General features: G+C 39.1%; 1 protein-coding gene across 8 annotated transcripts in view; it reads right to left on the bottom strand.

Annotated features, from left to right (window-relative positions):
* The window catches only part of picalma (phosphatidylinositol binding clathrin assembly protein a), a 59,778-nt gene extending 36,631 nt beyond the window's left edge, over window positions 1–23,147 (bottom strand). For 4 of the 8 annotated variants that reach the window (XM_053644847.1, XM_053644851.1, XM_053644850.1 and 1 more), the window contains exon 1: window positions 22,368–23,145. In XM_053644847.1, coding sequence (XP_053500822.1) covers window positions 22,368–22,497 — 130 coding nt within the window. In that variant the 5' untranslated portion in view covers window positions 22,498–23,145. Of the gene's footprint in view, window positions 1–22,367 lie in introns of all 8 variants that reach the window. The other 4 variants (XM_053644848.1, XM_053644849.1, XM_053644853.1 and 1 more) reach the window with 4 other exon arrangements.
* Window positions 23,148–27,138: the final 3,991 nt, after the last annotated feature.

Below are 27,138 nucleotides of genomic sequence, written 5' to 3'. Positions count from 1 at the left end.
TCTTGCTCAATATGCAGAAAAAAAGGCAAACCACATGAAATGTTTAGCAAACTTGGAATGAATTAATGCAGCTTAATCATTAGATATATCACACGAGCCTAAAATCCATTCCCGAAATCTTAAGACATGACTCAACATCCATTTATCACTGGCGCAAGCCTGGGAAATAACAGTTGGGAAAAATAACAAGTGTAGCATTTTTTTTTTATATTCATACTTAGACTGTCTAATTCTATAGTATTTAACTTGAACCTTTTTGGCAGTGTATATCTGACTACATGCACTGGGGTAGAACAGCACAGTGCTCTTCATTAGACATGGTTTACTAGTCCGTTCCTGCTGTGTCCGTGACTTTGATCTCACAAATAGAAGTGATGCGTGCAGGTGAGGCTGAACCGATTATGAGGCTGTTTTGGCAGGGGATCAGAATATAGCATAAGCTTTTTGTTACCATTACAGATTACGTCACAATTTCAAGAAGAGGCCACTTTCAAGGGTGCCAATATAAGTGGAGGGCACTGCATAAGGAAATGGAACGAATTTTTGGCGGTGCTCTTGTAGGCCATGTTGTTAAAGGCAGGGAAAAATACCGCATCAGTAAGCGGAAACCTCAAACTTCATATAGCACATGACGGGAAACTGAATTAGTCCGTAAAAACCGAAATTAGTCCATACAAATAAAAACTGGAAAAAGGAGATCGAAAGTAAGAACATTTGGGTTTTATGCCTCCAGAGAGAACACAAAGCATGAGAAACAAACACACTGTATTCACATTAGTAAGCTACTGTACAAGTCAATAATAAATTATAGCCAATATAGTCTACAGTACAAGTTATACGTTACATTGCTACTTTGTGCACCACTTGCACACAGACGAAAATTTCTCAATTAAAAAGCTGCGCTTGTTACCCTGTTATGCCTGCTCTACCCCAGAAAATATTTGCAAATTATCTTTTGTATTACAACCCTTCACAAAGAGTCCAAAGCATCATTTTTTTTTCTCCAAAAGTTTAAAAGGGTAGTGCAACAAAAAAAACCCAACCAAACAAAAACACCAGGGGAAAAGGCAAAGCAAAAATGACACAAAAAAAACCCACAATGATTAAGTCTGTTTGGCATTCTACTTCTAAACAAACAAATGATGGCGGAAGGGGGGGGGGGGCAAAAAAAAAAAAAACAAAAACAAAACTTTTTCCTAACTAATGCAAGCACATCCCAGAAAATACAACAGATTACTTTAGCCTATCAACCCTAAGTAGTGCTGTATGTCTACTTATAAGCTTATATATTATTACACACAAGCCTTTAATTTCAGCTTGCATATTTTAATTGCTATTTAATTACGACCACATGAATAAAAATCTCAGTAATGTGGTTTTCAACTCATCCAGAAAATGACAGTGTTGTAGGTGCTAAAATTGTACTCAGTGTTTAGAGCTTTTCATGGGAAGTGGTCATCTGTCACAGGCAAAAGGAGGTACAGTGCTTTTTATTTTGTATTGAAGCAAAAAAAAAAAAAAAAAGTTATCCAACACCAATCACCAATGTGAAAACCTAACTGCCCCTTGAAACTTAAAAAGTGTTTGTGCCACCTTTAGCAACAATAACTGCAACCAAACGCTTCCAATAACTGGAGATCAGTCGTTCACATACTTCTATTACTAGGACTGACTGCTATGCTTTGGATCATTGTCTGGCTGCATAATCCAGTTGCGCTCGAGTTACAACTTATGGACTGGACATTCTCCTTTAGGATTTTCTGGTAGAAAGCAGAATTCATGTTTCCCTCAATTACTGCAAGTTGCCCAGGCCCTGAAACAGCAATGCATCCCAACACCATCAAACTTCCACCACCATGCTTGACCGTATGATGTTCTTTTTGTGCAATTCAGTGTTTGGTTTACGCCAGATGTAACGGAACCTCTGTCTTCCAAATAGTTCCACTTTCAACTCGTCAGTCCACAGAACATTCTCACAAAAGGTTTGAGAATTTTGGAAGGTCAGCCAATTCAGGATCACTACTGTGCCAAGTTTTTCCATTTGGAGATAATGGCTCTCACTGTGGTCCTTTGGCATACCAGAGCCTTTGAAATAGCTTTGTAACCCTTCCCAGACTGATGTATTTCAATCACCTCCTTCCTCATCACTTCTGGAATTTCTGGCATAGTGCGTCACTAAAAGGTAAGACCTTTTAACCGACTTCATGCTGTTGAAAAAGTTCTATTTAAGTGTTGATTTGACTGAACAGGGTTTGCAGTAGGGATGCACCGAAATGAAAATTCTTGGCCGAAGCCGAAACCGAATATTGCATAAATTAAATAGTCAAAATGTGCTTTTTACTATTTTGTCTTGCTTTTCAAAGAAAAAAAAAACAATTACAAAAACTACAATTTCAAAATATTTATTTAACACTGAACATTTTTTTTTCATTCCAGCAGGCATAGGCTACCAACAAGGCACAATATAACTTTAAATAAATAAATTAGTAAAATAAAAATATTTTTATGTGGTCATCTTTGAGCCCCCCTTGAATAGCCTATGTTAGGCATATATCTGACTGCTGAAAGAATGTAACACACTGTAGCCTACAACAAAAAAGTGCATTAAAAAGTGCATTGACGAGTGCAAAAAATGGTTCTGTTTGGTTGTATACGGCTGATTATATTCGGGATATATACCGCTCGCGTCCCAGTACACCTCGGAGTATTATAGTAGATATAGTTTAGTTAGATATGTTGTTAATGTTATGTTCCCTTAAATAAATATGTCTTTACCTGCTTCCGTACTCTACTCCCTTATGTCTCGCGACGTGACAGAATACTCCGGAACAGAAACAAAACAAACGCACATGTCCAGAGTAAACAATGTCATGGTTGTCAACATCCGAAGAGCATGCGCTCGTGCACGTAGCTCGTGCATGCACGCGCCCCCTCATCGTTCGGAGCGCGCTGCCGGAAGTGGAGGTCGTGACATTCACGCGTCTCACTCTGGTTGCTAGGCTATTTGGCGCATCAAATTTATTCTGCCTTTTGCACACCGAAAGTGCTTTTTTTGCTATTTCCGGCCGAATAATTTCGTTTGCCAAACATTCGGTGCATCCCTAGTTTGCAGTAACCGGGCCTGGTCGTGTCTAGTCCAGTTGAACCCCGTTATGAATGTAGTTTCATAGATTTGGGGAATTAGTAACTATGGGAGCAAATACATTTTCACACAGGCCGAGTTGATATTAGATAACTTTTTTGCTTCAATAAAGAGCATTATCATTTAAAAACTGTATTGTGTGTTTACTCAGATTGCCTTTGTTTTATCTTGGATTTTGTTTTTTTATTTCTTAAACAATTTAGCATGAGATACACAAATACAGAAGAAATCAGGATGGGGCAAATACTTTCACACAGCACTGTAGCATGCATGGGATGAAGTGTCAAAAAGTTAGTTTCATACATTTCAGTACTGAGAACGTAGCAAGACAAGTATTAGAAGGGGAACACTCCCAAGTGTCCCCCTGAGCTGTGAAGTGAGATCATGGAGGGTGAAAAACAATAATGAGGAAGACTCTCTCTGCCTCAGCTAATGTCAATTAGAGGCAGCAGAACATTAATAGGTCAACAGCAAGATAGTATTCACGTAGCTGGTGAAGGATATGTTGTTTATTTTAACACAGCTTAGACAAAAGTCATGATTTGTCCATCTGAGTACTATTCTTCCCATCAAAATCTAAACCTCTGGCTCAGTATAGGGTAATATGTGACTGACTGGCCCAATGATGTAGGGTGGAAAAGCTATAAATATACAAGCTTGTAATGAGAAAATGGGGGTAAAATGCCATTCATTCTGCCAAAATAGGCCACAGGAAGAGTGCACATTTGAGTCAGGATGCAGAATGAATTTGGAACTTTCCAAAGAAACAATGAGTACGAACAAGCATCTATCGCTCAGCTACATGCCCTCGAGTAGACACCTAGTGGTACACAAAGAATTATCGATTAAAAATGCTGGGCCATGGTTTGTGAAACCAAAGTAGGTTTTTGTAGTACTCAAACATTATACCCAATAAGCTGTGCTCAGGCAATGCAGACAATCAGCATGCTGCCTTAATATACAAACCTCAGCGGGCTAATAGCATGTTGCTACAGTAGTCGCCTTTTAATTTGCCCATTAAACATTAAAGCACATTCAGCACAACACAACCAATTTTATTACTACAAAGATCAGAGGGGCTCAACATTGAAAACTAAAGGGATCCTTATACTTCATGAGAACTACTAAAATATGCATCAGAAACCTTTTAGTTTTTCAGAGCAGACAGAGGACCTTGGCTGTCCATTAAACATGGGAACGTGCAATAAACAACGAGGCAAACTATGTGAAAGTGCATGATTAATTGTGTCCTCAAATAAAACGGAGCGCTGTATTAAGTGAGATCAGGATGTTGGCAGTTTTGCTGCTCCAAATCTGAAAAGGAGTACATCAACTAATTGACAGCATGATTTGCGACTTTTGAATAAAAAGTTTGAATAACAGTCCGTACAGGATTTCACAGAGTTCTTTTGTGATTCTTGCGGCCAAAAGTGCTCGATTTTGCTGCGACTTTTTTCAGAATGTGCCTTGCAATCTGCGTAGGACTTGAGTTGGTGTAAGTGCAATTGCACAAAATTGTTTTGCATGGCCCTTTGCAGATAAATTAGATATTTTAGCTGTACTCATGTTTGACATGTGAATCAAAGAGGACTTTGGCTATATGCACATTGTGATGATGTCACGACGTATCTCGGCCTAAATCCGAGGAAAATCTGCGGTAATTTTGTAAAAATTGTAAAAGTTGCTGGGAATATTGCAGAGTTTCCTTGACTTCGCATTAATTTCGGCGATCACAAAATCCTGGAGGGACTGAATAAAGCTGAACACTTGTTTGACTCTTCTTCAACTTGCCCCATATTGCAATTTAAACTTGAACGGCCAAAGCCCATCTGATTCCATATTTGAACAGAGCTTTACTGAGCTGACTTGAAAGAGAAAAGCAGCTCCAACTGACTGACTTGTTGAACTAATTTTATATAATCGAGTCACGGAGACAAACACCGTTTGTTACATTTGTTTACATTTATCCATCAGTGCAAAATTATGTCGAATATGTTAGGAAAATGAAACGATATATGCATCTGCTTGTCTCTGGATGGAAGTATTAGTAGGCAGCAAAAATACACTGATTGAATAAAAACAAACGCACGTCCACTCCGTCCAACACTTCTCATCACCTCTTCCCCGGGAAAAGATTAACACAATAGACGCGTTCGGTGTTAATCTGTCAGCGTGACGTCTATGAACCAAGGTGACTTTCTAGCAGGTTTATTCTCTTATGAAACTGAAAGTTTGTCTCAAACATGGTGTACAGCTGATTCCAGAATACACACAAATACTCTTGTACAAAATATTTGCATGGCTTGTGTAACTGCAGACTCGCAGTCATGTGGTTGGCTTAATTTTCTTTTTTACTTTAATAGGTTAATTTAATAGAAACTATGGAGAAAGTGATGAGACTTAATTAATTTCGTGATTTTTCCACATACAATGTGTTTAAAAAAATAATAAAAAATAAAAATGATGTGTAACAGTACCCAGCACAAGAGGCAACATCCGCTTGTAAATTCACAGACGTCCTCCCAGATGTGTGGATCATAACATTGTCAGACCACCCTTGAGTAAGTATTAAAAAATTTTTCCCCTAAATTTTCTCAACACACAGTGACTGGTGATCTGGACAGAACTCATCATAGTAGGAGCTGCAACTGATTAAATGATGCTAACCCAATCATTTTACTGTGCAATTAATAATTCCTGGTTTAAACATCCACATCACTGACACACCACAAAACAAGACCTAGCCATGTGGACATTTCCTTATTAAGGCATTTCTTTGTTGGTTCCTCGGTTTCCTGCAAAAACGACATTTTAGGACACAGCCCGCATTTTAAAGGCCGACAGCAGATTTTTCCTGCTTTAGACGTTTCTTGATGGCACTGCATCCTACAATCACGATTATCTGACATTTAATCATGTCCCGAGACTTTTATTTATTTATTTTTTTCACGATTCAAGTAATAACTTCCTTTTGGGTGTTTACATTTAGAATATCTGTCAACATAAAAGAATGCAGGAAGCACTTTTTTTTTTTTGAGTCAAGCTCACTGGGTTCATCCCAGACTCACATTTTCTGTTCTTTACTTCATAGCAGAAGTGCCAAGAGTGCTAATCTAGGAAGGAGTAGTCACTCCCCACATCTTAATGAGCATGCTTTAGGAGGGATGTGATCACTAATTGTCAGTTGTACTCAGACATCTTTTATGGAAAAAAAAAAAAAAAAAAGAAAGAAGTAGTAGTAGTCTTAAACCCCTGTTCAAGTCAGGTTGGATGTTCACAAATCTCCCCCCCCCCCATAATGAGTGCCATGTGCTCAAGGGCTCCACTTTCTTCCTGTCTATCTGTCAGTCTGCGTCTGTTCTCTAAGTAGATCTCACACAAGTATGGAGCAACTCTGAATGAGTCGATAGCTTCACATTTATGGCCTATTTCTCAGCGTTATCACTGGGCAGACAGAGTTAAGTAGGACAGCACACCCTTCTCTATGCGTGATCGGCACAGTTGTCTAGGGATCACTCTGTGTCTAGGACGCAAGACAGAAATCTCACTAACAGCTGTGCTGTGTAACACGCCACCATCGGGAGCTTGAACCCACTAAGAATCATGATGTAGTATGATCGTGAGATGCAGCGCAGGCACCCGAGCATGGAGAAGCTCATGAAGTGGGACTATACTGCTCTACAGGTGGCTAAATCTACCGCCAGTATGTATTTGCAGAGCTAATCAATATTACTTCTCCAGTGCAACTCTTTGATCTATACAGTAGTGGATATAAAACAGATCTGAAACAGACAAACTGTATACACTCACCTGCCATGTTATCAGGAACATCTGTACACCTGCACATGCAATGATCTAACCCAGAAGTTCTCGACCTTTTGTAACCAAAGCACCAGATCCCCCCACCAGAATATATATATATTTAAAAAACCTCATCTATAATCTGCTTTTGATAGACTTTTTTTTTTTTATGCTTTTATGTTTTGTACTTTTTTAAATTACTTGTCATAACTTCTTTTTTTAAAAAATCATAACTTTTATAAAAATATTATTTATATTTATATATATATATATATATATATATATATATATATATATATATATATATATATATATATATATATAGAGAGAGAGAGAGAGAGAGAGAGAGAGAGAGAGAGAACAGGTATGGAACATGAATGATCAAAAATGTTTCTGAACACTATAACTACAAGAGAACTAGGCTGTAATAGCGTGTATTATTTTACATGTAAAACATGTTGCATTACATTCGTCTTATGTTCTAAAAATATTAATTTACGAATTATATAAATTGGGAAGAAGGGCGCGTCTCGTTATCCATGAAATTGTTAAATCTCCGGCTCTCAGCCTCTCACACAACAGACGCAGAGAGAGGTGTGAGTACAGCGGGAAAGCAAGACCTCGCACTTGCAGGACAGTACTGGCGACATTTGGAAAGTCGCTAAGGTTTGTCCAAAAAGTCGCTAGATTTGTCATTAGATGCTTTTTTTTTTTTTGCAAAAAGTCACTAAAGGGGTCTGAAAAGTCGCTAAGTTGGCAACACTGGGCTGCACTGACAGCTAAATAAAAGGCAGCTAAGCTCCACCTCTCCCCGGCAAAAAGGAAATGCAGAGGGAGAGGGAACGCGGGGTTTTTCATTTATGCACATTCTATTTGAAAAGCAGTAAAGTACACTGAGTACCCAATTGAAGCCCTCTCCGTGTTTTTTTCTTCTTCTTGAAAACAATTTAAGCCCCCCTGCCGATCTCGCCGCATCCCCACTTCCGATCTTTGTCACTAAAAAAATTTTTTTTTTTTTTATTCTGAAGGCTTGCCCCCTCTTCTTCCCCCATCTTTCCCTGCCACACCCCCTCCCCCGCTTCTTCGCACAGCCATCCACACCCATTTAAGCTGCATTTTTCAAAAACATTGAGGTAGGTTTGAGCTGAAAGAGGGAGGTTTCATAACCCTTTAAATCAGTACATAAATATCTATGCAAGTTAGCTAGGTAAGGGGTTTCTTTAGCTGTATTATAACATTATTTATATCTTTTGCTATGTTATCTCTGGTGTGATATTGCTATCGCATCCACAATAATTACTCCCCAACAAAACAAAATTCTTTGTTGAGGCTTACCTTACCGAAGGTTTGCAACTTGTTTATCCGAGTCGATGGTTGTAACCAACATCCCAAGGTGCCAGTACATAGAAATCTCATCAGCAGTTTGATTAGCTTGGTAAACAAACAATTCTTTTCTATCTAATCAGGCAAACGCACATCCAAACACTGACTGCTCATTCCTGTTGCCAGTTTACCTTTCCGTTTGGGATCAATCCACTTTTCAGTTATGTTTTTTAAGTGCATAGAAGTCACTGTTGTTTTTACATTCATTCTAATATGTCTCACCTAAATGCCTTTTTACTTTCATTTTGCTTAAGGCGCACAGCAAAAACACTTCGGTGCTGCGCCTAAGCCTTTCTATGGTAAGGAAAACCCTGCAGCTGGACAACAAGCCCAAATCTGTAGAAAACCTATAATTTTGAAAAATCGCAAGTTTCTCCGAATATTGCGGACTTTGTTTGACTTCGCTTGAATTTCTGCTATCAGAAAATCGTTACATCCCGGAGGAGCTTAATTATAACAGGGGTCAGGCAAGACAATTTTCCCCCCTCGTTTAATACTAAAATGTTTATTTTTAAAATATTAAATCTTGCTTCCATTGTACTCCTGTTTGATAATAAATTCTCTTTTATACTTGTAAATGTTTTTCATAGAGATGCACCAATAAAATAAGGCTATTTTTCACGCCACCGGCCAACATCTGATGTTCAGGGCCGATTATATCCTGTCAATATAGGGAAAACATCGATTTCGTGCTGTGTGTAAAGTTGTCTCATGCGTGGATTGATGACAAAACTGCAGTTTGTAATCTCTGCACTGCTAAAATTTTACACCAGACGATGCAGCAGTGAAACGGCAGTTTCGGCGTCGAGTCAATTTTTCTTTTTTGACGCACAGCTCGAGCTGAATTAAAGCACCAGTACACGGTTGAAAGATTTAAAGGAAGATGGGTTGACATAATATATACATACACACACACACACACACACACACACACACATACATATATATATATATATATATATATATATATATATATATATATATATATATATATATATATATATATATATATATAGCACAGAAAAATATATTTGTAGAGTAGTATATTTCAGATCCAGTTAATGTTAATATATTAAAAAAATGTTGATATTATATATTACCAGTTTGATGTCAGTGATGAAGTAGAAATGCTTTTGTTTGTGGTGAATGAGTGTGAAACTAACAGGAGGTTTAAGAATTCAATGTTAATATGAATTAATAACATTTGATAAGTTAAGAAATCTTTCTTTAATCTTCAGAATTTAGTTAATGTGTTCGTGCAATTAATGTTAATTAATGTGTTTTCTGTTTACGAGACCAGTTACTGTGAAACAACTTGTTGAAATGGAGAGAATAAAGTTTTTATTTGCATTCCCTTCAGAATTGTGGAATTAATTATTATTCATTTAAAAGAAGGCATAAAAGGCAGAACTATCTGTATCAGCAGATATCACTTTGAATAATCGGTATCGGCTGAGAAATTTAATATCGGTGCATCTCTACCTTTTCAACTACTGGCACCAATACAACAAAAACTAAAAAACACACAGCCATGCCTGAAGGCTTCCTCGACCCTGGTTTGAATTATTCAAATGTGTGGTTCAGAAAAGCTGCCACAAACAAGTGAAGGCTTAAAACACCAGCCTTCCTGTTAATACCAGGAAGAATATGTAAACAAATGATCATTATAGCATGCAGAATGACCCAACATGAAGCCCAAAGAGTTGACCATGTATAATCCATAGGAAAACAGCCATGACTGCCCAGCACCAAGATTTCCCATCAGAAGTACCAATGTCTAGTCTCAACTAGGTGTGTCCCAGTGGTGCAATTTACAATCAACACACACAATATTCTTCTCATTTGCCTTAAAATACCAGATGGCTGATGTCTCCCACAAGTCCAATGATTAAACATTGTTAACTCGTGTAATGTAACCTGTCAGGCAGTATAAACACAATATTGTGGAATCGTAAATCATGCAGATATCGCAACATGAAAAATTTATGTCAGCGCTTGCAAATGCTTAGCAGTGACTGTCATGCATCAGAACTGAACAATATGACTTTCGCTAAACTAGCCACAGAAATTACACAGCATTACATGTGATCTGTGATCACCACTCTGACAGCTTGTATGAAACATCAATTTAATCTCTGTTGTAGCATTTTTAAGGCCCAGAAATATACAATGACTAATTTATGGGAGGCAATTTCAGGACTTGGCAATGCTGAAGATATTTCAACATAATTCTGCTTCCCAGCATAGGGTTGGCGCGATATAGTGGAAATACTGCATACTGGGTTATCGGAACGTACAAGTGGTAAATTTCCTTTACTGTACATTTAAAAAGGCAGCATATTTTCACCATTGAGATAAAGCAAATCTCATTATGAATTAAATTTTTTGTTTTTATTTTTGCATTATGCTACCTAAAGCCAGACGTTGCTTTACAGTTTACCTTAAAGCTGCAGTATAGAACTTTTTTGGTTAAAAACTAACAAAAAATTAATTATTGAACATGTACAGAAATTTAAAATTTTTTTTAAAAAAATCAGCGTTGCTTTAAAAACTGTCGCTTTACCTTACCACGACTTCTAATGGTAAGCTTATAATAATTTGAGCTATCGGGTCGGATTTCGTGGGGAAATGTCAGTTTGACGTCATTTGCGTGGCCTTTGACATTACCACACCTTTGCGTGTTTACATCACGTCTGTAAACAGAAAGAAGGAGACCTGGCTACTATATCGTGTGTGTGGGTGCTGAGAATGGTGAAGTGTTTGTAGGTGGTTCTTTCAAGAGCTGCTTAGAATTTAAACTTGTCATCTAGATGGCTGCTTTTAATCTGAGGATCATCGCTGACATGTGGGGAATCAGCTATGGTCCAAACCAAGAAATGTCAAATGGCAGAGAGCCTGCGGTCAAAAAGGGAAAGCTACAGAGCCCTTGCTAAAAGGTGAATAAATATCGGCATGGCTTTTGAGAGGTGATGAAAACTCAGACCTGAAAGTATTAAAAAGTGACGCAGAGATGGCTTTTTTCTGTTAAGACATTTCAGTGGCTCAATAGGTAGCTAGCTAACATTAGTGCACTTGTTCACTTGATTCAGCTAGGCATAGAGTTTCCTATGTTGTTTTGTTTTTGCTATGGACAGTGTGGTAAATTGCACTTATTTCCTGCTAGCCATGAGAGAGAGCAACTCGCCTCTACTCCAAGAAAACCGTATCCGCCGCCATCTCCACTGTCAAGTACTGGCGCTAATATAAAACACATACTGTATTCCTCAAACCATCAGATTCATCCACACAGAGAAGCAGTGCTAAAGCACAACCCAAGTGTTTACATAATGAAGACAAAATGTATGTTCATACGTGAAATTCTAGAGGGAACGTCGGACAGTGTGGCGTGGGGACGTAATGACGTGTGCCATTAATTGAACCATTTTCTATAACATGTAAAACAGGAACATGAAAGGAGTATTCTAAAAGCGACTCATGTAAACACCTTAATCACAATATTGTCTTACTCAGGATAAGGTCAATAATTAGATTACTGCTGTCCATGTAAACGTAGTCAATGTGAGGCCATCTGTCCTAAAGTTGAAGCTGAACCAAAAGTGGACCTTTCAACAGGATAATGATCCTAAGCACATTAGCAAATCCACCAGGAATGGCTCAAAAATAAGAAATGGAGGGTTTTGGAATGGCCTAGTCAAATTTGACTAGGATTTGAATCCAGATTTGAATCCCATTGAAATGTTGTGGGGGGATTTGAAACGGGCAGCACATCCAAGAAAACCCTCAAACATCTTGCAATTGAAAGAATATTGCATGGAAGAGTGGTCAAAAGTTACAGCAAGTCTTGTGGACAATTATGCAAAACGCCTACAAGAAGTTATTTCTGCTAAAGGGGGCAATACTAGCTTCTGAGGCCAAGGGTGTACTTACTTTTTCTACAGAAGAATCTCACATCTATTGATATTTCTGTTCAATAAATGATTGAAAAAGCTAAATTTCCTTGTGGATTTCTTATAAATTTCCTTGTGGATTTCTTCCAATTTTACAGCGTGATGGCAACGCATTTTTCTGTCAGAACTCAGGCATGATGGGTTGCATAACTAGACTAACTGGGGGACCAATCTCGTTGCACAGCATCTCAAATATTGTTTTTTGTCATTCTGATTTGGTACAAATCACCTCGCAGAACTTTCTCTCACACGATTCCTTTCCCAAATATCAGGCATCTGCCTCTGATAGCAAGATACCATGAGGTTTGTGATAGCATTTCGTTTGCGCGCAATGAAGCACAAGTCATTTATTATACTGGAAAGAAGCATCTCAGTGGCGTCCCCTTTTGAAACAACTTCCATTTGTATTCTATTCGTATGCCAGTTTCCCTGGAAGTGACAATTTTGTTCTCTTCAGCACATGAGATGGAAACGGTGTTTTATTCACAAATGTTTTATGAAATATTCCGATTTTTCACGAGTTAAATTCGCAACTTGGATGGAAACATAGCTAGTGATGGCTGGTGGGGATATTAAATAGGAAGGCTCAAAATCAAACATCTGGATAAGGAAACTATTATTGCTGTGCAATGCATTATATCATGAGGTATCATTGATGGCACAATTTTGGAGCAAAGAATCACACCCACACTTAGTCAGATAGGGAGCTGCAATAATAATTACTGTAATATCTGATTGGCTTCACGTCTTGTTTCCTCACAATAATGAACACTGTAAATGAAAAAGTTGTAGGTCCTTCATTCAAATCAAAAAAAAAAAAAAAACACCAACCTTACGGCTCCATTACCTGTCTTTTTGTGTCATTCGTACTTTGACTGGCAATGTGTGTAGTCGGTCACATTTTAATTTCCTCTTCACATTTTAGGAGGAAAAAAGGGATGACAGAGTAAACAATCCACCTCACTGGTGTTCATTATACCCACAACTGAGTGTGTAACACGGCTACTGATGACTTTTTACAGCGATGACTTGAAAGTGGGACTGTCACTCGGTGTCTTCACCTGACATGACAGTCACTGATAAGCTGCATAAATCTCCATAAAACTCATAAGGTGGACTTGAAAGATTTATGCCCCAGCGTCTTTCATACCATTTGGTGTATCTGCGTTATAACCAATGGTGGTGCTGTTTAAGACATTTGCAAGACTTCATCTTACCCAAAATTGTAAATGCCTAACGTATGGTAAAACATCCCAAACCACCCATTAGCTCCTAAGCAGCCTAGGTTACCATGATGGCTAAAACAGGTCAGAGTAAAATTGACACAGATCTGTCAAAATTACACACTCCAAGTAAAATTAAAATAACTCATGAAACACACCTTGTTCGACATTGGCTAAAAAATACATATTTGATGATGAGGAAAATTAGGCTGACTACAATATACTAGCGTCTGAATCAGCAAAAAATAAATAAATAAAAGCTCCATTACATCTAAATTATTTTTCCAATTTTATACTAGATTACCAGATGCTCACTCCAGTCTCCTTTATTTACACTCACACACACTTCCTCTTTCTCTTTTCTGATTGGACATGGACATCTGTTGGATGCCTACAAGCTTCTCCCAAGTTCCCACCAGACACCGCTGACTGTGATTCATTCTTTCAATATATTGTTAAATCTATACTTAGGATAAAAATGTGCACAAGCAAGCTGCAGGTTTTTTCATACCTTTTATTTGTACTGTAATAGGATTTTATCTTTTGCTGCGATTAGAAGAGCAATGTTTGTCATGTCAATATTAAACAGTCAGAAAGAGCTTATTCAATGTGATAAACTGAAAAGATTGTGTGCCTATGTTTAGTTTGAAATGTGCAACTGTAAGTCACAAATGAGCAGTAAACCATCATGCGCATATTTCTATACTGCTGTTATAGTGACAAAGCGTTCTTCCAAATTGAACCAATTCAGTCTTGGTCTTGCATGATACAAATAGTAGGGACCGTCAGATTTCAAATCTCATTTAAAGAAAGAAACAAACTCCCTAGGAATAATATCCCAGGTCATTTTCATGGAAGGTCTAAAAGCATAGATTTTAATATCAAACAAGTCTAGAGAATACCGAATGCCTCTCCTTTGATGAACCAAGAGGGCTTTCCATAAAATTACGTTATAATAATATTCATCAAATATTTCAATTCATGTAATTGTTCAGGTGAGGCCTTTGTTAAAATTCCTTACATTCCTGAAAACAGAAACCACCTGTCTATTGGGAGGGCAGAACGGGAGGGCAGTGTCAGTGTCTAAGACAGTTGACTCCTGGTCGAAAGTTCAAATGCCAGCAAGGCCCTTGAACAAGGCCCTTAACCCTCAACTGTTCAGTTGTATAAAATGAGATAAATGTAAGTTGCGCTGGATAATGGCGCCTGCCAAACGCCATAAATGTAAATGCAAACAAGGAACAAAGAACTGCATTGTGGAAAACTTTGGGTGTTGCAGCAAACTGGGATAAGGTCATACATGGCATGTATGGTGTTTCAGCCCACTCTGACGCTCATGTGGACTTTGTTCCCTACTGAAATGTCAGCATCCATATAAATTCCCCAGGAGCAGCCGTGTTATTCGCCTAAGGGAAGAATTTGTAGGTGCACTGCATATGAGCATATCCAAGCACCTTCTGGATAATAAAAGTAAACAGCAGGTACATCATTTAATTGCATCAGAGATTAGGCCAAAAAATGACTCATTCCTTTTGAGGGCAGTATTTATGCTGTAATTTAGCAACACCGGATGCAAAACCAAGTGACGTCGTCTTTGGGAGAAAATCAGCTGATCAGGTCCAAAGTCTCAGTTGGTTCAGATGACTCACCTAGCTCATTAACTAAACATGTAAAGAAAGTCAATGAGTGTAGTAGACCATACTATGTGATGTGATTTTAAAAAAAGTGCTGCTCATGTTAAATAAAGGTTTATGGTGTCATAGTGTGTGGTGATGGTGGAGACGATAACGTGAATGGCGTAGAAAACAATCGTTGAGCATTTTCGTGCAATCATTTAAGTAATAAGGGTAAGTCGAGAGGAATGTTCTCTCTACCCCGGAAACCCAACCCAAACCAAAAGGGCCAGGGGAGGGAGACTGTCATATCTAGCATACAAATCAACCAGGGAAAGGGCGAGACACACTGCTATTTCTGTCCCAAAGGAAACTCCAGCATAGAACAAGCCGCTTGGAATACCTAGGCGCCTTGTCACCTTCCAGTAACACTACCAGTCACTCACAGATACATATGGCTGTTCAGAAGCTTCCATCATGGCCAGGAATCTTTGGCTATGTTCACACAGACAGCAACAAATAATTTATTTCTTAAATTTGAAGTTTTAATTTGATTGATGTCGCTATTGCAAATGGCAAGGAACCAAAGCCGGTTTGTCTATGTAAACTGTAGTCAAGTTTACTTGCATATCCGCACTGGTTGTCATAGTAAAGCAGGCATATGTCCGAGTAGTGCGGCTCAGGCACTGTTTAGAAAGTTTGCTAAATAAAGGACATGGGATTCAAGTACGCTGAATTTGTTCGAGCAGCTCAAATCGGTCCTTTTAAAAAATGTCCTTTTTAAAGCAGGAAGGATTTTCTGTCATCAAAACAAAAACGACATCAGATTCAAACCACTTCTGTTTGCAGTACAAAATCTGTTTAAAATAAAGATATACAAGAAGAATATTCAGGGAGCAGGTTAAAAAAAAAAATGTATCCCCCCCGCATGGAAAATTTGGCTAAAAATAAAGATTTAAGAAACAAATCAGGTTTGCCCTTCTATGTCAGGAGGTCATAGAGTTCCTACTGGAACCAGAACTTTCACTGAGATAGTAAAAGTTTGTTCAGTCCTACAGGGGCGTCTGGTATGTGGTCCACTTTCTTTATCAGCTAAGAAGCACAGAATACTCATTGATGCTAGTCAAATCACCAGATACATCTTAGGGCAAAGGCTACAAGTAATCTCTGCCCAACAATTTATCATCATATCGCCAGAACCTCGGAACCAGAGGGCTGGGTGTAAATAAACAACATTTCTACGCGAGGGACAGAGTTCAGGACAGTCTAGCGAGTTCTCTGTCTAAAGTTAACTCATCAAGTAATTGTCAGATTTTTAATAGAAAAATCACTAAACTGTGCTCTACAACTGGAACCATGTTAAAGCCCTGGATTTCACTTATAGTGCATTTGAAATAAAATTGTTTTAGAGCTTTAAGGAGTGTTTTGGCATTGCAAACACAAATAAGACAGCAGATATTGTTATTTTATAGTTCACCATTTTAGACATCCCATTCTCTACTTCTCCAATTTGATTCCAAACAAATGATATCTAGAATGCATTTTCCCATCCCTGTAAACAAACTGTAAGGGATGACACTACAGCTAGTTAGCATCAAACATGGGTTGTGCATATGTATGCACTGTATAGTAGGAGAAATACACGTATTTTAGTTACTATATAGTAGGTAAATATATGGTTTCGGATGCAGCCCACGGCTTCAAGCAGTAGTCTATTTGCACGTACAGCATGACAAATAATTAACTGCACTTGAAGCTTTCGTAAACTTAAAAATGAAACACCCAAAACTGTATACGGTACCATAACGAAGACGAACGGTGTGTTGATACGTGAAATTCTGGAGGGCCTTCGGATGGCGTGGCGTGGGGATGTAATGACGTGTGATGTTAATCAATCTATGTTCTATAACATGTAAAACGGAAACATGAAAGGAATATTCTAAAAGCAAATCATGTAAACACCTTAATCAGAATATTGTCTTATTCAGAACAAGGTCAATAATTAGATTATTGCTGTCCATGTAAACATAGTCAGTGAAAAATCCTACACAGTTCAAACAAACACACAACAGACCGTGTGGATATACGAAATGCCGTTATATCACGTTGAGGTGTTGTGATGCGGCACGATGCGAGGGAACCACACAGAATATAATTCTGCTTATAATACAGCGATTTGCCAATGATTACAATGGTTAATTCATTCATGAATGTCACATGGTGCATTTGAATGTTTTACAGTTAGATTTAATGTTGTGGAACATCCACACAACAAATTCATTCCTGTTATCACTTAAGTTTTAGCAATGATTAACAGTCTTTCCCTCTCCAGTATCACCAGCTCTCTCTAAAAATAAACAAATAAAAACGCAGCTCGTCATTTTACTGGGAAACCGGAAGCACAAACTCCTGGGCTTTGCTTCAAAAGGAAGTGCATCAACATATGAAATCAAATCACCACCCACAAGCACTGATGCTGGTATTATAATTTGACAAAAAATTTTTTTAAAACCCCCCGAAAATTATTGTAAGCCAACCATTCCAGCGAGGCACATCAACAAAAAATATATGCTCGCAAGCAAAAAAAACTTGCAAATAGGCTACAGCAGCGACAAACGCAAAGTGTAACCTACATACCCTCAGCGGCTTGCCTGCAACATTTGAAACTGGATGGAAGAAACAATCATTAACAGTAATTAATCACCCAGCTGACCACACAGGAGTAAGAACAACCAAACATCAATGTGTGTTTAACATGACCCTTACATTTTCTCCCACGGCATTCATACAACTCCAGAGTGCGTGGGAGCCTCTCTAAAGACAGCATGTATGAAATACCTACAGGACACAGTGGACAATGCTAAAGCCAAAGCATTAAAGAGAACATAAAGGTGAATACAGCATCCCTGACATCAGATAGTAGTCAAATAGGCGTAGGAGTTTATCTCTGGCAGCTGAAACACAACTATAACACAGATGTAAAGTGCTCCATTTATGTGCCTTATACTACTCAGACTACTAAAAGTACTAAGAACACTCAGCAAGTGTAGGTGTATCGTTGAGTATTTCGCTACATATTCATTAATATACATATTTGTGTATCATCACTCATACAACATCTGTCAGAAGAATGTTGGGAGGATAAAAAAAACAGTTGTTCAGGGAATGTGCAGCAAAAAGTGTGGGCATACAGGTTATTAAAGAATATTTATATCACCGTGCTGTCTCATTAGTAATAAGGTATTCAATTATTTCCTATTCATTTAAAGAGCACATGACGTTTTTTCATAAACTTGCTGGAGTTTTAATAACGTGCTTGTTCTAATGTGTTATCATTTCTAAGTAGGTTCTTGTATAGCAGACATATTTGGATTACAAACACAATCAATGTTTATGTTTACATGGACTGCAGTAATCTAATTATTGACCTTATTCTGAATAAGACAATATTGTGATTAAGGTGTTTACATGAGTCGCTTTTAGAATACTCCTTTCATGTTCAGGTTTTACATGTTATAGAACATAGATCGATTAACAGCACACGTCATTACGTCTCCACGCCACGCCGTCCGACGTTCCCTCCAGAATTTCACACATCAACGTACAGTTCGTCTTCGTTATGGTACCGTATACAGTTTTGGGGGTTTTATTTTTTATTTTCCAAACGCTTCAAGTGGATTTAATTATTTGTCATGTTGTACGTGCAAGTAGACGACTGCTTGAAGCTGTGGGCTGAGTCTGAAACCTCATACTTACCTACTATATAGTAACCGAAATACATGCGTTTCTCCTACTATATAGTAGGTAAGTACGCGGTTTCGGGCTCAGCCGTGCTCTCGTTTGCCGTCAAACGGTTGAGCACTGCCGTGTGTGTGTGTGTGTCCTGTCACAAAATGTGGTGAAAACTCCCACACAATGTTAATAGCGTGATTAAGGTGTGTACGTGTCTATAATGCACTTCAATAATGCATCTTCACTAAAATACGAATACTCCACATGTCTTAATTTGATTTGTGTTTACTTCGAGTATGACTTTAGCTGGATTAAGGTAATCAATAATCGCTGTTTACATGGTAGCTTCTTAATCAGATTGTCATGTTAATCAGGTTAATATCGGAATATTGTCCATGTAAACATACTTATTGATATGTTGACCGTTTCAGTGATTAGAGGTTTATTTGATTGCTCCTGGATGGCATAAAGTGTTCATCCAATCATCTGTACAGAATCCCGATGATGCCACAGACAAAAGAGAGCAAAACTGGAAGTACTCTCAGGGAGGAAAGGGTGTCAAACTCACTCTCCCCCCGACCAATCACAGCAACACTAGCCAATGATGGCCATCTGCGACCCCATGCATGCAGAAGTGGGTGAACAGAGCTTTCCTCGGAGTGCGTTATGCTGCCCACTGATGAAAAGATACGGTTGGCTGGCTTCAAATGCATCGGAGGAAACACGTGATAGACTTTGCTCTCCCTGGTTGGTAGCGGTCATGTGATAGGGCAGAGCGGCCTGATGGGTGGGAATTGGCCATGACTAAATTAGGAAGAAAGCGATTTAAATGTCAGCACTTTGTAACAGTCAGAGGTAAAGCTGAAAGTTTTGTGGGGCAAAGCACGGAATCGCTGATCCGCTCACACTACACATCTTGAATCGCTTAAGACCAGTTGTTTGGTGCTGTAGAGCTTGAAGACAAGGCTCACACACCATCACTTACCTGGAGAAATCCAGGTTCACCTCATTTTCCTCACAGCATCCCACTTTCTCATGAAAATAAACACAAGAGCTGTCCATCACGTGACTTTGTGGCTTTGTCACGATTTTGTTTGGAAACAAGCAAAAATAGAATGAGAAAAATGTGGAGGAAGGATCGGTCGGGAAGAAGCAGGCAGCACAGGTTGTCTGTTCTGCAAAGAGAATTGGAAGTACAATGCAAAAAGTGCTAGTGATTTTTATACTGCGTGCTGAAAGGAATCATGTCATGCTTGTTTTTATTTTTACTGTTCCTAACAACCATTTGGGTATGACATGCCAAGTAAGGTCTTATGGTAGCATTAATACTGTGCTTACAGATTGCCCTCACATCCCCTACACAAATAAATGCATGTCAGAACTGGATTCAGGGATCTGCTGCACATGACAGCAGATGAATTTCCCCATTGCTGTACTTGATAGTCCCTCCAGGATTGCAGAAATGAATGCAAAATCAAGCAAACTCCGCAATATTCAGAGGAGCTTGCAGTTCTAAATTTCCACAGATGTGGGCCAAGGCGCGTCACGTGACGCAATCACTACGCGTATTCAACCAAAGCCTTCTTCGATTTGCGTGCATTGAACATGAGTACAGCTAAAAGGTCGTATTTACCAACAAACATCACTGCAAAAGACTGTCCAAAACAATTTCATGCAATTGCAATTTTCACAAAGTTTTCTGCAAAAAACAAAACACACAAAAAAGTAGCATGGCAAATTTTGAAAAAAGCTGCAGCAAAATTGAGCATTTCTGGCTGCAACAATCGCTAAAAACTTGGCAAAATCCTGTACGGACTGATTATTACTGCACTGACATGTTTCTCTCGCACTCCTACACAAATAAACGCAGCGCTGTACTTGAGGGGTCATAGAGGGGTTCATATAATGCGATTCATCACTGAATGAAAATATCCGTGAATATTGCGTCGCTGAACCATGCACACTACATGATCGGACACGGCAGGAGCGCTCTGAGAGTAGTCACCGAGCCCCAAACTTAATCGGCGACCACCAACCTGCCACTGATTACTTTCCCCAAGGCTTCATGCAGTCATATTTAATTCCTTGCTCAGATCACAGTCAGCGAGGGAAGTTCTGAACTGATATCATTTGGATTTCATCAGTACAATCTTTAAGGTGATCTCTATTTGAACATTTCTGTAACAATGACAGGCCATCTGGGAAACCCAATAAAAAAAAGTTTACATGCCTTCTTCTTCTCTGTACTCAGCTATATGCAGAAAGAATCTTTCTGCCACAAGTCATGCCAGTACCCTGATGATATGTAGATCATTTTCACTCCACTATAATTCTTAATGGCTCTTAGCTAGAAAAATAAGCAGGTCTTGGGGAGCAGTGTGTGAAGACCTTAAGCAGGTCTCGCAGGTCTCGGGGAGCAGTGTGTGAAGACCTTAAGCAGGTCTCGCAGGTCTCGGGGAGCAGTGTGTGAAGACCTTAAGCAGGTCTCGCAGGTCTCGGGGAGCAGTGTGTGAAGACCTTAAGCAGGTCTCGGGGAGCAGTGTGTGAAGACCTTAAGCAGGTCTCGGGGAGCAGTGTGTGAAGACCTTAAGCAGGTCTCGCAGGTCTCGGGGAGCAGTGTGTGAAGACCTTAAGCAGGTCTCGCAGGTCTCGGGGAGCAGTGTGTGAAGACCTTAAGCAGGTCTCGCAGGTCTCGGGGAGCAGTGTGTGAAGACCTTAAGCAGGTCTCGCAGGTCTCGGGGAGCAGTGTGTGAAGACCTTAAGCAGGTCTCGCAGGTCTCGGGGAGCAGTGTGTGAAGACCATAAGCAGGTTTCAGGGAGCAGTGTGTGAAGACCTTAAGCAGGTTTCAGGGAGCAGTGTGTGAAGACCTTAAGCAGGTTTCAGGGGGCAGTGTGTGAAGACCTTAAGCAGGTTTCAGGGAGCAGTGTGTGAAGACCTTAAGCAGGTTTCAGGGAGCAGTGTGTGAAGACCTTAAGCAGGTTTCAGGGAGCAGTGTGTGAAGACCTTAAGCAGGTCTTAGGAAGCAGTGTGTGAAGATCTTACGCAGGTCTTCGGAGACGGTGTGTGAAGATCTTAAGCAGGTCTCAGGGAGCAGTGTGTGAGGACCTTAAACAGGTCTTACGGAGCAGTGTGTGAGGATCTTAAACAGGTCTTAAGGAGTAGTCTATGAAGAATGTTCTCAGAAGAGAGCAGGTATATCTCCTAATTGGAGTGTGGTTACTTATTTGTAGAGGAGTACAGTCCTTACAAGAATCGGAGTTAATCGTGCTAGTAAACGGTGTTCACATGTCATCGCTTATGGTAAACTCTGAGCAAAGAGGAGGGACATTAAACACAGATTAGTTTGGAGACAGACATGGGAAAGTTAGACAGAGAGAAACGCTGACTAGTTAGACATTACTGTAACGATAACTAGATGAGTGAGTATTAGGCCTCGGACCAGAAACCCCAACTATAATCACACTCTCACTGACACACACTCCTCTACACCGGTAACTCTGTGAGCTGTTTGAGATTAATACTTACAGTCCAAATGTTTCTTTTTCGGCCCCATGACTTCATGTGTGGTCGCTTTGCACACCGTTTTGGACACTGCCGAGCCGGTGACACTGTGCTGCGCTGCGGTTATCCTGTCCGTGATGCTTTGGCCAGACATTGTAGCAGTTATGTACAAAAAAAAAAGCACCCAAAACACAGACTGGTTTTTATCCAATGCTGACGCTCTCGTCCCTTGGCGTGTTCACTCTTCCTCCGCCTCACTAATACAAACCGAGCAGAGGAAAGTAGAAAAGAATGACGGCTGAGGAAAAATTGTAGCTAGCTAACTGGCTAAAGCTTTTTGGTCGCTGTTTACAGCTTTAACCGCTTTAAATGGAAGTTCGCTCTGTGTGTTCTTTCACAAGTCAAACGAACGAGAGATATTACCTTAACTACATACCAAAGGTTTCCTCTTCTATTACAAAACCGTCCTCTCCACAACCCCCTGCTCATGTACCTTCTCCCTGTCTGTCTGTCTGTCGCTCTTTCTTTCTTTCTTTCTTTCTTTCTCTCTCTCTCTCTCTCTTTATAACTTCCCCCTTTCCCTCTCTGACTGGCTCCTCTTCGGCTCGCCTCCCCTCGTTGGCTTTTAAAAGGACTGGAGGCTCGCAGGAAAATGGCGGGTCTATTTCCTCTCCTCACTGGATCATCCCAAGGCTCGTGTGTGGCCGATGTAACCATAGATATAAATACCTAGATGCCGCATTCCCTATAAAGTCCTATTGTACAGAACACGTCCATAGCTGAGCGAGATCCGCCATCTTGTGGTGGTAGTCGGCGCTGGAAAAACAACAGCCGGCACTTCACACTTGCATAAAGTTGGCTTGACATTAAGAGACCGTCTCTAAAGTTACATACGACATTGTTAAACACGTTTCTAACTTCGATAGCATTTGAAGGGAATGACTTACAGTCATATAACCAACTGTATAGTGTTCACCTAAATGTCAGGTATGACGCACACCTCTTAGATTTTTGATATTTAATAAAATAAACTATTAAATCATATGTAAATATTGCCATGTATTTCACTACAGAATGGGCCCATACACAAAATTTACCATAATTTAAAGCTCAATAGCATTTGACGGGAATGACTTACAATCATATAACCAACTGTAAAGTGTTCGACTAGGTGTCAGGTATGAGGCACACCTTTTAGGTTTTTGATTTTTAACCCTACAATGCATGAACCAAAAAAAAAACCTTCACGAATGCATAAAGGGTGTCAAAATGACCTGTACTGGATTGAATGGTTTTCTTCAAAAAATAGATGTCCTATTAATGAAATAATTAAAAGAACTGATGATACACGAATGTTTTAATATTTCAAACATTTTAATTTGTTATCTTTTAATTTATTCATGTACATGTTTAGCTTGTGGATGGGAGCCAAAGGAATTCAAAATTATTTACATAGGCAGCACTTCCAGTCAACCTTTTGAGCCCTCAACTTCCCTGTCACAGGAATAATCCTGGTCCTTCCTTTCCTCTGTACCATTCTGCTTATTGTGCCCTGAACTTTCATCTTCATCCTCATTTTCATCTGCAGTGTTCCTGTCTCCAGCCTCATCTTCCCTGTCACAAGAATAATCCAATAATCCTTATTGTGCCCTGAACATGCGTCATCATTATTAGCATTATCATCTTTATATTTATCACCAGTGCTGTTCCCGTCATCTTCCCTGTCATAAGGATAGTCTTCATCTCTTCTTTCCTTTGTTTCATTTAGTTCATTGTGCCCTTCACTCACCTCATCAATTTCCTTATCTTTCTCAACATTTTCCCTATCTTTGAATTGAAAAAAAAAAAGTTTGGGTCAATACCTAAACGCATTTTCTAAACCGGGCCTCAAAACTTAGAATGTTTCCACAGGAATAATGCTTGGTGTTTTGATATTGGCAGTAAGAGTCTGTGTGTGTGTGTGTGTGTGTGTGTGTGTGTACATATACACATACATGCTATAAATAAAACAATAAATTTATATATATATATATATATATATATATATATATATATATATATATATATATATATATAAAATGCACAAGGGTTAACGAGTTACACAGTAAAAATGTATGTACATTCATATTAATAGCATTTCTCCTAGCTTTGTTATTACTGCTGTTAGTACTAACAGAATGAACAGGGCTTGGGAGAATTTACAAAAGTCGTTCATGCCTAAAAGAGGCAATATAAATAATTAATGTAATAAATGTACATATCTTTAAATATAGTGATTTATATGTTCTTTTTTATTGAGCGGCACGTGTCCCTCAGTATGACCCTCAAAACTACACTTAGAAATTAAACAGCATTTTTTTTCATTAAAAAAAAACACTTCATCCTAATGTACCTTGTCAAGTCTTACCTAAATTTAGCTGACATGAGCTTTTCTGCCATTGAAATTTTTTTAAAAGAATTTATTTATATAGAAAAGGTGTTGACCCCCATTTTTTGTCAATACTGAAACACAAACAAAAAAGTCTCTCTGGATTGATGCAACATTATCCACACCCCAAACCATATGACCTGGAAGACACATAAGGCCTTCTTCCCTTCCTGGAGCACATGGTGAGTAGATGTTCTTTAACATTTTGAAATAAATTTGTTGTAAATTCAGAAACCCTAGATGTGTTTTTAAAAAGTGTCATTACCGAACTTCTTGTTATGCTTATAAAAAAAAAAACAGATGTTATGTTTAAAAAAAAATTATATATTTTTTGTGACTTTATTCTGTTCAATGCATTGATGTCCAGCATTCTACTTTGCTCACATTTTAAGATAAAGACATGTGAATGTCAAATTGTCAAACCTGAAATAGTCAGTACTGAAACACTTTTTGTCAGTACTGAACAAACAATGCTATTTTGGTAGTGTTAGCGTTCATTTTATGTTTAATAATTCAAAACATTTTATATTTTTACATTCTACTGATTGATGCAGACAAAGAAATACAAGAGACATGTAAATATGCCCAAAAGTACAGCTGAGCACCTGCATGACTATAGGCAGAGGATCAGGGATGACCCCATAAGATACCAGCAATACCTACAAAAAAAAAAGAGAAAGAAATTTAAGGTGCAAGCAAGAGGGTAAATGTAAATACAGTGCATCTGGAAAGTATTCACAGTGCTTCATTTTTCCACATTTTGTTATGTTACAGCCTTATTCCAAAATGGATTAAATTCATTATTTTCCTCAAAATTGTACAAACAATACCCCATAATGACAACGTGAAAGAAGTTTGTTTGAAATCTTTGCAAATTTATTAAAAATAAAAAACAAAAAAGCACATGTACATAAGTATTCACAGCCTTTGCTCAATACTTTGTTGAAGCACCTTTGGCACCAATTACAGCCTCAAGTCTTTTTGAGTATGATGATACAAGCTTGGCACACCTATTTTGGGGCAGTTTCTCCCATTCTTCTTTGCAGGACCTCTCAAGCTCCATCAGGTTGGATGGGGAGCATCAGTGCACAGCCATTTTCAGATCTCTCCAGAGATGTTCAATTGGGTTTCAAGTTTGGGCTCCGGCTGGGCCACTCAAGTACATTCACAGAGTTGTGCTGTAGTCACTCCTTTGTTATCTTGGCTGTGTGCTTAGGGTCGTTGTCTTGTTGGAAGATGAACCTTTGCCCCAGTCTGAGGTCCAGAGCACTCTGGAGCAGGTTTTCATCAAGGATGTCTCTGTACATTGTTGCATTCATCTTTCCCTTGATCCTGACTAGTCTCCCAGTTCCTGCCGCTGAAAAACATCCCCACAGCATGATGTTGCCACCACCATGCTTCACTGTAGGGATGGTATTGGCCAGGTGATGACTGGTGCCTGGTTTCCTCCAGACATGATGCTTGCCATTCAGGCCAAAGAGTTCAATCTTTGTTTCATCATGGTCTGAGAGTCCTGAGAGTTCAGGTGCCTTTTGGCAAACTCCAGGCAGGCTGTCATGTGCCTTTTACTGAGGAGTGGCTTCCATCTGGCCACTCTACCATACAGGCCGGATTGGTGGAGTGCTACAGAGATGTTTTTTCTACTGGAAGGTTTTCCTCTCTCCACAGAGACATGCTGGAGCTCTGTCAGAGTGACCATCGGGTTTTTGGTCACCTCCCTGACTAAGGCCTTTCTCCCCCGATCGTCAGTTTGGCCAGGCGGCCAGCTCTAGGAAGAGTCCTGGTGGTTCCAAACTTCTTCCATTTACGGATGATGGAGGCCACTGTGCTCATTGGGACCTTCAATGTTGCAGAAATGTTTCTGTACCCTTCCCCAGATCTGTGCCTCGATGCAATCCTGTCTCGAAGGTCTACAGACAATTCCTTGGACTTCATGGCTTGGTTTGTGCTCTGACATGCATTGTTAACTGTGGGACCTTATATAGGCAGGTGTGTGCCTTTCCAAATCATGTCCAATCCACTGAATTTACCACAGGTGGACTCCATTCAAGTTGTAGAAACATCTCAAGGATGATCAGTGGAAACAGGATGCACCTGAGCTCAATTTTGAGTGTCATGGCAAAGGCTGTGAATACTTATGTACATGTGCTTTTTTTGTTTTTTATTTTTGATAAATTTGCAAAGATTTCAAACAAACTTCTTTCACGTTGTCATTATGGGGTATTGTTTGTAGAATTTTGAGGAAAATAATGAATTTAATCCATTTTGGAATAAGGCTGTAACATAACAAAATGTGGAAAAAGTGAAGCGCTGTGAATACTTTCCAGATGCACTGTACATAAAGGACTTGGCTGAAAGGGAAAAGAG

This window comes from Ictalurus furcatus, chromosome 16 (genome assembly GCF_023375685.1).
Source record: "Ictalurus furcatus strain D&B chromosome 16, Billie_1.0, whole genome shotgun sequence".
NCBI lineage: Eukaryota > Metazoa > Chordata > Actinopteri > Siluriformes > Ictaluridae > Ictalurus > Ictalurus furcatus.
This window is presented reverse-complemented; position numbering and strand designations above follow the sequence as displayed.